At 31.3% G+C, this 12,042-nt stretch overlaps 1 protein-coding gene across 4 annotated transcripts in view; it reads right to left on the minus strand.

The window, feature by feature from the left end:
* The window catches only part of LOC126889576 (cytochrome P450 6k1-like), a 122,380-nt gene that overhangs the window by 27,158 nt on the left and 83,180 nt on the right, over nucleotides 1-12,042 (minus strand). For all 4 annotated transcript variants that reach the window (XM_050657967.1, XM_050657966.1, XM_050657968.1 and 1 more), the window contains exon 2: nucleotides 7,287-8,154. In XM_050657967.1, the coding sequence (XP_050513924.1) occupies nucleotides 7,287-8,154 (868 nt within the window). The remainder of the gene's footprint in view (nucleotides 1-7,286; nucleotides 8,155-12,042) is intronic.

Genomic DNA, 12,042 nt, shown 5'->3' on the forward strand with positions numbered 1-12,042 from the left:
CTTTTAAATATTTTTTTAATTGGGGCTAATATTAATAAATAAAAAATATAGATAATGCAGATATTAATCAACAATTTCGCAGCGGGTGATTTTTCCGCAAATTTTCAACATAACGCGGGCAATTATTTGGGTTTCCGGCAGAGTTTTGTCGGCTTCCTGAATGAAATCCACGAAATTTCAACAAATAATAGAAACGATATTTTGGAAGTAGTCTGGAACTGTTTGGAAAACTTTAAATTAACGCTGTAACCTAGTAAGTGTAACAACTGACGGAGCACCAAATTTAAGAGGAACAAATATTGTAATGTTGAGAAAACTTAAAGATTACGTCCATGAACAATTTTCAGAACATTAGTTATTTTTTTTTGACTGCTTAATCCAGTGTATTGTGCAAAAATGTTTTGCAAGTAGTCAACGCCAACGTCATTTCAATTATAACTAATATTGTTAATTATTCGTTCAATAGGATTAAATCACCGTGCATATTTTTTACGTTGTACTTAAACTGCCGTCAAACGGTCGTGCACTATAATGCCGTTAACAGCTATGACGTCAGTGTTATGATGCGTTTTGTGGCATTTTCTTCGGCTGCCGTTCGCTTGGAGGCTGGCAATCTTAGCCCGCGAATAGTCGCGCGGTGAGATAGAATCTCAATTTTTATCCTTTTTCGCGATAACTTGATGAAAAATTTTTCAATTTTGAAAAAATTTCGTAAGTGCCTCGAGGAAGGGTGTAGTAATGCGTAGGAATTTTTTTTCTTCTTCTTCTTTTTGTGGAATTTATGGCTTTGGGGAGAGCCAATTAGGTTTAACCCGCGAGTAGTCGCGCCGTTAGATAGAATCTCACATTTCATCCTTTTTCGTAATACAGGAAAACCTGTCAGTAACGGCCACTAAAAATGAAAGAACTATTGGCCGATATAGAAAGGTGGCCGCTATTTCTAGTTTTTGTAGTCTACATATAATTGGTTTGGGAAATTTTTAAACTGGCCGAGGTGGCCGATGTTGGCAGGTGGCCGTTAAACACAGGTTTTACTGTACAGTAAAATTTGTCATAACGGCCACTAAAAATGAAAGAACTATTGGCCGATATAGAAAAGTGGACAGTATTGCCAGTTTTTTTAGTCTACATAATATAATTGGTTTGGGAAATTTTTAAACTGGCCGTTAGGACAGGTGGCCGATGTTGGCAGGTGACCATTAACACAGGTTTTACTGTACAGTAAAATTTGTCAGTAACGGCCACTAAAAATGAAAGAACTATTGGCCGATATAGAAAGGTGGACGGTATTGCCAATTTTTGTAGTCTACATAATATAATCGGTTTGGGAAATTTTTAAACTGGCCGTTAGGACAGGTGGCCGATGTTGGAAGGTGGCCGTTAAGACAGGTTTTTTTAATAAAATTGTTAGAAATATATATTTTTCATATAAAAAGTAGATAAAAATTGTACAAAATAAAAATTTGTTTTGAATTCGTATTTTGAGATAGAATCTCACACGCGACTATCGACGTTACAGAAGTGAGCGCGACTACTCCCGGGTTAGTATCAATTATTTCTGATAAAGAATTTATTAATATTAGAAAATTTTCTTATAAACGAAAAAAAAAAACAAAGTGAAGTATTAAAACATATTTTAATTATGGGTAATGACAAATACATAATTAAATTAGTCTTTATTTATTGTAAAACCTGTTGTAAACTAAGAAAAAAATTAATTAGAGAAATTTAATCCTTTCTTTGGAATGGAACCCTGGATTTATTTGGAAATGTTTTGGTGTTCCTTTTCTTTTTTTTTTTTTGTGGTACTATTGCTGTCAGTGATTGTGCTGAGTTTGAATTGACGTTATTTCTAACGCATTTCCATCTAACGATGCCTTGAATCGTACATGTACTGGGCAATCTTCTTTGAATGTCCAAGACTGCCGAATGTTTTTCCCACCGCTCTTGAACTTCCTTCCACCATGATTGCAAGCATAAACAAGTTGATAATAGATTAAAGAGCTTTCTATCGGCCTCTTAATTTTACTTCTTGCAATAGTACGTTCATCTCGTTTCCAATACGTGGTAAATGTACTTTCTCCAAGTTACGGGATGGCGTGCTTTGCATCGGCAAATGAGGAAAATGTATCGCCAACTTTTAACATCATTGACATACCAATACTTAACCTAACTAAAAGTACCAATATTTATAAAACGAACGGACGCTCAATAATGACACTTACCTAATTCATTCAAGTTTTCCAAATTCAAACTTATCATCTCACAATAATTAACAATTAGTTACAAATATAACGCCTGTAACTGTATACTGAGACGGGCACTATAATAAAATAAGATAAGAGAATTGTCAACTCGTCCATTAACTCACCACGTGTATATATGCTGAACTGCAAGTGAAAGCGAACGGCAGCCGAAGAAAATGCCGTCAAACGCATCATACGAATGACGTCATAGCTGTTATCGGCATGATAGTGCAATACCGTTTGACGGCAGTTTAAGTACAGCGTATTTTTTATTTAATTTTTTCACAGAAAACAAATAGACCAGGGCGCATCTGTAAAAATATTAGTACATTTGGACGTTGAGAGGTGACTTAAATTTTTTTGCAGAAATTGCTTGAAAATAAATCAAATAATAATATTTGAGTTATCCTGCCTCTCAAAAAGGTCCGGAACATTGTTTAAATAATCAAAATGTCAAAAAATTAAAGAAAAATTCGTTTTTTTTCTTCGTTTTTTGATTATAACTAAAAGTATTTACTTCCGAGAAAAGTTGTACGGACATAAAAGTTGCATAATGAAATTTCCTATAATATAGAAATGGTTAAAAATTTAAAAAATAGTCACCCTTGTTGCAAAATAGCAATAATTGCGAAAAAAAAACATACAAAAACAAGTATTCGCATTTTACGTTTTTCAACCATTTATGCTACATTTGGAACCTTCATATTTCACCCAGAAAAACTTTGTGATACATTAAAACAATACTGTAAATTTCATTAAGATCGGTTCAACAAAATTTTGCAAAATAAATTTTGCAATCCAGCTTTCGCAAACAAAAAATCATTTTTTTAAATGTTACAGGACTGAAAATAAAGCAAATTGAATTTTTTTTGCTTATAGAAGTATACATATATATATAGTATTATATATATAGTACCTTTTATTTGCAATTTTGCGAAATTAAAATCGATTAACACCACGGCGTAAAGGAATTTTTTAAATAAATATTAATTATTGGTGCTACGCGCAGGACAGCGGATAGTTTGCCCTGATTGGGCATTCCACTGACCTTTGATAATGATTGAATATATTTTAATTTTTATTACATTTCGATATAAATAAATAAATTTGTTTATTGCAAAATAAAACATATACTCTACTCTTTAAAATAACATTTTTTTTAGCAAAAACTTTCTTTGTTCATATATTTTAACTTAGAGAATAAAAGTTTTTTATTTTTAAACATATGCAATTGTTTAAACAATATTTCACAAACAATAATAAAATTAGTTTGATTTTTGTGGAATTAAAATATTAAAATACAACAAAATATAGAGTAAGAAAATAATATATTAGATAAAGATTGGAAGAAATTTTGGTGGAAATCAACTTGTGTGAATCGAACACCGCTGTCCTGCGCGTAGCACCAAAAATTAATGTTTATTTAAAAAAATTTCTGACGCCGTGGTAATTAACCCGGCACCTGCCACGTGGGGTGCTACCAGCACCCCATAACTTATTTTTATCAAATATTTAGTATTTCAAGGTTGCATACCGTGCTGTGCGTCATAGTAGCTTTCTATAATAGTATATAGCATAGATGTATTAGCGTTTGAAGTGGTTGTTTAGTGTCATTCTGAACTTGTAGCTCTAAAGTCGAAATGGGGTGTCATCATCTGGCACTTTAAGTTTTAATTTTTTTTTTGTATTTTTGATAAACATTTCAAATTTACATTTTTTTATTGAAATAACTGATTTAAATTATTAGTATAGACTCTATACTCACTAAATTTTATTTTTTTTTAGATATTTTACTTCATTTCATTTATTATGGCTTGGTACTTGCTAATTTGCTTATAACACCTTTTTCATTTTATTTTTTAACTTTTGTAACATATTAGTGGCTTTAAGTCAATAAAGCATGTTTTTTTATATTCTTGTGTTACTCAACACATTATTATTTTTTTTTTTAAACAAGTAGATCACAGAAAATTTTTAAGGGGTGCTGTGAGCACACCACGTGGCAGTTGACGCCTTGCAAGGCCACGTGGCAGGTGCCGGGTTAATAAAATTGCAAATGAAAGGTACAGTACACTTCTATATGCAAAAAAAATTTCAACTTGCTACCTGCTTTATTTTCAGTCCTGTAACATTTTGAAAAAATGAATTTTTTTTCCGAAAGCTTGATTGCAAAATTTATTTTACAAAATGTATTGAACCGATCTCAATAAAATTTACAGCATTGTTTTGCTGTATCATATAGTTTTTCTGGGTGAAATATGAAGGTCCTAAGTGTAGCATAAATGGTTGAAAACGTAAAATGCGAATACTTGTTTTTGTATGGTTTTTTCGCAATTATTGCTATTTTGTAACTAGGGTGACTATTTTTTAAATAATTAACCAATTTAATGTTATAGGAAATTTAATTACACAAATTATATGTTAGTACAACTTTTCTCTGAAATGAATACTTTTAAAGTTATAATAAAAAAACGAAGAAAAAAATCGAATTTTTCCTTAATTTTTTGACATTTTGATTATATCAACAATATAAACAATATTCCGGACCTTTTTGAGAGGGAGGATAACTCAAATATTATTATTTGATTTATTTTCAAGCAATTTCTGCAAAAAAATTTGAGTCACCTCTCAACGTCCATCTCAAAACAGATGCGCCCTAGACTAAAAAACAATGAAGGGAATCTAAGATTTTTAATTTATAACTTCGTTTATTATAATTTAAATGACGCGTGTTGCATATTACGTATGATGCGTGTCTGCATCTATTTAAGCACGGAATTTCCCTTCAAATATTTAAGTAACTAATAACTAATGTGAAAATACATTTTACTATTATATTAGGGAATAAGCCACAATTTAAGTTTGAAATTAAATTTATTTGACGTTTCCATTTCCACTTCGGAAATCTTTATCAAAATACAAAACATTAATAAATTAAACTAATTAAATAAATGCTTAATTTATTAATGTCTTGTACTTTCCACTTCGGAAATCGAAACGTCAAATAAATTTAATTTCAAACTTAAATTGTGGCTTATTCCCAAATAAAATAGTAAATTGCATAAGATGTCCCAAGGAAATAGCTTCAGAAAAATATTAGGGAAAAAATAGGTTCAAAGATAAAATAAAAATAAATAAATATATAGATACACATATATTTGAGGGAAATACCATGCTTAATTAAGTGCGAATGCTGTTTAGAGGGTAGGAGTACGGTTTGAAAAATGTTTTTGTTTGAAATTTTTTATTTTTTTTGTTATTTTAAATGAAAGTACATCAATAAATAAATAAATAAATAAATAACTAAGTAAATAAACTTCAAGAGTACTCTCTAAAATTATCAGCTTGACCGGAGTAAAATTACCGGAAGTAAAGCATGTTTAATATCCCTACCTTCGACTCACTTTGCAGTAGCTTGAGAGTAATGAAAAACGTTCAACAGCTGTTCCCTTCTCTTTTGTAGATTACTCTGCGATTCAAAAACATATTCTGGCGTGCATCACTTTACGATTTGACAGACAAAAACAAATTGAAATAAAAGTTGTCAAACCAAACGCGTTTTTTTCAAAACTGCTTTTTTCAAAGGCGGTGGACATTTTAACTCAAAAACTACCTACTTGACAGATCCACCTGAAATTTTTCATAGATTTTCTTCGGACATTTCGTGAGGTTACTCTGTCGAGATATGTTTTGGTTAACAATAATAAATATGTTGATCTTCACCCTTTTTACAAAAATTTCCTTATTTTGACTGGTATTTTGAGTGATATCAAAAACTCAAAAATCGTTAAAACTAAAAAACTCAACAGCGTTACCTCAGTAAAGTCATAAGGTAGTAAAATATTTTTGAATTTTTTGTTTCATATGATCCATTGACAAGTTCTACTGCAAAATCAATTTTTTCTTGGAGCTGCCTGTAAAAATTTGCCACCGTTGGCTTATTTTTCAATATTTGGTCTTGAATTTTTTTTTGAATAATTTTTGAATTGTACTGTACTGAATATGTTTATTTAATTTAACCATGCCACCCTACCCGTAAACTAAATTAGTAAAAAGTTAAAAATTCGAACATGTTAAGGTAACAAATGTTGCGGCCCTCGGTAAGAGGCCAAAAATATTTTGTGGCCCTTACTAAAAAAGTCTGCCCGCCCCTGATATATAGTATGATATATATGTTCTTTGGCTATAGTAAAATTTATTTGAAATATTTTAGAAAGTTATATATTACATACAAAGATATATTTCTTAGGCAATATGCCAAGTCGATCTTTGTTAAATATAAATAAAGTTTCTTTATGTCAAGAATTTTTTTCTCTCGGTGCATATTTTACATGGTGCCTTTTACCTATACCTTTAACCCTTAAACGCCCAACCTTTTTTAGGTTCCATGTACGCCCAAGGGTGGGTAAAAAATGTCCACCTCGAAAATAGCTAATATATTTATTGTTAGTTGTTGGAAATGGATTAAACTTAAGAATCTTATGCTTAATAAACACAGCATCATCTATAATATTAATTTAAACAATTTAAAAACTTTACAACAAAATTACAATGTACATCAAAATAAATATACCATTAAAAGCCAGTAATTCAGATTTGTCGATTTTCTCCACATTCTTCTTTTCAGGCTCCTCATTGGCCGATAATTGTGTCGATTATGTAAATATACGTCGATAATTATATGGATTATGTTCCTTCCAACGAGAAATTATATACAAACCTTTAGTAACAAGTTTTACTAAGGGTGTACTTTTTAGGCTCACCCACATTAAACTCACGATATTACTTTTATTTTCAAAAATATCGGTAGAACCAAATTAACATTCGATAAAGGCCTGTCTTTTTAACAATAAATAATTTTTGAAAAATTTTTAAGCACGTAATAAATATGTTACAAGAGAATCCGCATTAGGTGGACATTTTTTACCCACCCTTGGGCGTTTAAGGGTTAAGGAACGCACTATTTTCGGAGACACTCTGTATATATATGAACGTTTAAAAAATCGTAATAAAAAATAGTTAAGAAAAAACATGTCTTACCTATTTTATTATCATTGTTAGTAGATTCTTGCGTCTCCAAAATAATATCAATATAATCAAAAGCTTTTCCATCCTGTGCTTTAACTTTTTTTCTTTCATTAACCACGTCCATAAATGCATCCAACATGTAATCTTGATCACTCCGTTTCATAAAGTCAAGTTTAAATAACTCCACCCACTGTGGCTTAAATACGTGTAGCCCTTGAATTATTGCATTTCTTGCAGAAAACTCAAACAATCTTGTTGCAATGTTTTGGATCTCGGAATTACCCTTTTCGAAACACCTACCACCCATACCAAAGTAGCATCTGGAAACCACCTCTGTTGAGTATCTCCTACTAAGATCTTTAACTTCAATAACGACATCTTTATTTGTTATAAATGCGTACATGTCGTCAATTATAGGTTTGGCAGTATAAAACATTCCTTTAATTTTCCCACTGCTGAAGATTGAAGTGACCTTGGGTCTGGTCTTCTTCCAGTCCGAATACCCCTGGAACAACAACCAATTGGCCACAATAGGGTTATGTTTTGGAGATGCAAGGCTTCTGTCCTTGAAAAAGCTGAAATCTTTTATCAAAACATGTTCTATCAATTTTGGAGATCTTAGAATTAAAACTGGAGTATCAAATACAAAAGCTCCCACAAAATCTCCTTTTGATTGGTCATAAATAGCTTTTAATCCATGTGCTATGGTACTTTTAAAAGTAAATGTATCAAAGAAGTTTCCAAAGAAAGGTAAAGGTTTTATGTAGAATATTCCTCGTTTTTCCCAGTAATTAAAATTTCTTGTAAAGTATTTATATAGTACATACAGAGCTATAAATATCAATAGGATACTCAGGTTCCAGGTAGATGTCAGCAACATCTGAAAAGAAAAAAAAGGATACATAATAGTACTTTATACAACGAGCATTTAATAATGGTCATTATGAAGCGAGTATGAGGGATACGAAACTAGCCGCCTAGCGACGAGTTTCGTATAGAGTACGAGATTCATAATGATAATTATATGCAAGGTGTATACACGATTTTTCTATGATCATTCACAACAAAAATTATATTCAAATTTATTAATCTTGTAACCAAACAAATGAAGTATTTTGTCAGTTTGACAGTTTGTTTACATATCGAGAACTGTCAGAGCGTATGTATTTAACTTGCCATTGGTCACTGAGTTCACAAATTTTGAAGGTCATCCGTTTATGACTTTTCAAGTTGGGTTGTTGTTTAGTAATATTGAATTCGGCAATTTGCGGCAGGTTGTTATTGTAAAGATATATAGACTAAAAGTGTGACATCCGTCTAATAGGCGGGGTGTTAGTGGTTGTGCCCAGTTCGTCGTTACACATAATGTGCCCCAGTTCGTTAAAAACATCAAATAAGGGAATAAGACCCTGAGGAAACACTTTTGAAATGGTTTGATGAGGTAGAAGACGACATAAGCGAAGTGGACTCAATTTGTGATGAAAATGTTGCCACTGACTACCATTGCTACACTGTACTAACTATAGTACCTGTCAGTTTTTTTTTGTTTTAACATTTTTTAAAAACCTTTTTATTTTCATTTTTCTTAGAGTAACCTTCCTCTTTGCAGGAGAAAAAAAAGTACACCAACAATCATTCCATTCTTGTTATAATGATTTTTATTTTAATATATACAGAAAACCTAGATTAATTACTGTGTTTTTTAGATAATCAATACTTTCAGTAAGTCACCTAGATATTATTTTGCATTAACATATTTAACAAAAACAAAAATTAGCACTAAAATTTTAAACCCGTCTGTCAGGCGCAGACTATCAAATGTCATTGATATTTTATTGATACTTAATTTAAAATTTAGTGTGACATTCACGAAGTGCCAAACACAAATGTAAATAACCTACAATATGCTTTGCTTAACAAATCGAGATTAAAAAACTAGCCCACTTACTAGCAACGATTTCAGCTGACGTTTAGTGTGTGGGCAGAAAATAAAATGATTGTGACGTCACATTTTAGATTTTGAGGTCCATTACCTCGAAGACGGTTAGAGATATCGAAATACCGTTTTCAGATTTGGATTCAGAAGAAAAGAAAAAACTACATAAGAATCCATCGATAGGTCTAATCTGAGTATTGCAGGAGCGGCAACGCAATAACACACAGACAAAGTTTTAAATCTGGATCGTAATGAAAATCTGTATCATAATGAAGTTCGTTATGATACAGATAAACATAATATGATGAATAGAGTAGATAAAAGAATATTTATTAAAAGGTAAATAACTGTATGTAGGAAATAAAATCAATTTTTAAAATCCAGTACTGCAAGCAAAATACAGTAAATTGAATTTAATATTATATAATATTTGCATATCATATCAATCTTGTGGAGCAACCTATAATTTTTCTTCTTAAATGACAGTAGGTATGAAATATAGATCAATTTGACTAATTCAATTGACAATATGAATTATTTAAGAACGTTTCAAGATTTCTCCGATATTTGCGCACCATCGTTTCTCGTATCCCCTCCAAGTACTTGCACATAGCGATGCATATTAATTTAGCATGAATGACCATAGTCAAAGCAAAAAAAAATATTAGCACACTTGCTCCCAAACCATAAAAAATTTTGTTGAGAAATCCCGGATATTCTGAGGAAAATTTTCGTCGATATCATCTGGAAAAAATTTCTATTTGCAGAATTAAATGACGCTGAATATTAATTGGTGGTTTTTGATTTAAAGTTAAAATTTTTGAGTTGCGGAGCAATAATTAAGAGCAACAAGATTTCGGAGTACTAATTTGTCAATAAAAAAAATAGCACATTTTCTGCGGACTTTGCAAACCGATATTAAGATTTGATTCCAGCAATAACATAACTGCTAACAACATACATACATACATAATCGATTGCCTCTTATACCATTAGGTGTCGAGGATTCCTCCTTTATACAATACTCTCTGCAAATTTACGCCACTTCTTCCTATCTGCTGCTAAAACTTTTGCTTCTTGCCACGATGTTCCTCTATTCGTAAGTATTTCGTTTACACTAGTGTTCCAGCTTTTCCTTTTTCTGTCCCTCGTGCTTTTGCCCACTGCGTTGGCCTCCCATGTCATTTTCACTTGTCTGTCGCCACTCATTCTTATCATGTGCCCAGCCCATTTTAACTTCTTTTCTTCAACTTTTTCGTTGAGTGATTTTAACTGTAATTCATATCTTATATCTTCGTTTCTTCTTTTGTCTAATCTTCTTGCTCCCACCACTTTTCTTAAGTATCTCATTTCTGTAGCTTGTAATCTTTTTCTTTGTCTGTCATTGAGTACCCAGTTTTCTGCCCCATATATTGTAATTGGCATATATACGGTCTTATATACTGTAATTTTGGTTTTTCTCGATATTTCTTTTATTTTTGTTTGCTAACTGCTAACAAATTTTTTCAAAAAGACCTTTTTGCCAATAATTTTTCCAGGCAAATTTTAATTCCCAAAAAATTGAGTTTGAAAGCCATTTTGCAATAATTATTAGATACATTTATTACGTTGTTTATTTACTGTATAGTCCACACTATATCATCGCCCCGTTGGGTAAATTATTCCAATTCGATTTTTTTGTACAAACTTGTACAAACTCAAAACGAGATCCTTATAACAAATATACAGGGTGCCAGGCGGTACCGTGGTCGATAAATATATTTGAGTCTGAGCAAAAAACGTCTTTTCTGATTTTTCTCTGTGTCAAGTTGACAAATGCCAAAGTTATAATAATTTTTGGATCTCTTACAGAAAATATTGAATTTTGGCGGGTTTTTAGTAGATAGTGTGTTGGTTTGTGTTCCCGTTTGGTTTTTTAATTTGTTATTTGCAGTTTAGAATTGTTTACTGACAAATTATTTCTTGTGATAAGGTAAGGTATTGGAAATTATTATACTATAGTATTAAGGTAATATGGACGATAAAATAGGCGGGGATCAGCCCCCGCCTAAACAGGATCCACTCGATAGAACCGTAATAAACTCAGAAATGGATGTAACGAAAAATAATGCTAAAGTTTATGATATCCAGAACAGGTATGCAGCAATAGATATAGGTCCCTTTTATGTCATTGTTGAACCAGTAGATAATAGTTACCGTTTATCACCAGAAAAAGTAGGTCATTTTCTTTTTAAAAATTCTAATTTTAAAAACGAGGTTGTTGACATTAAATTAATAGGTAGAAACAAAGTAAAAGTTATATTTAAAACATTACATACAGCAAATAAAATCATTGAACATGAGGTTATTAAAAAAAATAATTTAATCGCTTACATTCCTATGTTTTTTAACCACAAGAAGGATATAATCAAAGAAATTGACACGTTTTTAACTGACAAATATATATTAGATAATATTGAGAGCGAAAGAAAAGTAGTACATGTAAAAAGAATGACGAAGAAAATACTAGGCTCAGATAATGAGGTACAATATGTACCTAGACAAATGCTTGTCGTGACATTTTTAGGTAATAATTTACCACAATATGTAAAAATAAATTTGGTCAGGTTTGTAGTAGAACCATATATTTATCCTGTGGTCCAGTGTTCCAAATGTATAAGATATGGACATACAGCAAAGTACTGTAGAAGTACCACAAATAAATTTAAATGATGTGGCCAAATTCACGAAAATGCAGACACTCAAGGATCCACAAAAGAAGAATATTGCATACATTGTGAAACAAATGGACATCAGTCTATTTCCAAACATTGTCCCAAATATTTGCAACAG

The sequence above is a fragment of the Diabrotica virgifera genome, chromosome 8 (assembly GCF_917563875.1).
Source record: "Diabrotica virgifera virgifera chromosome 8, PGI_DIABVI_V3a".
Taxonomy (NCBI): domain Eukaryota; kingdom Metazoa; phylum Arthropoda; class Insecta; order Coleoptera; family Chrysomelidae; genus Diabrotica; species Diabrotica virgifera.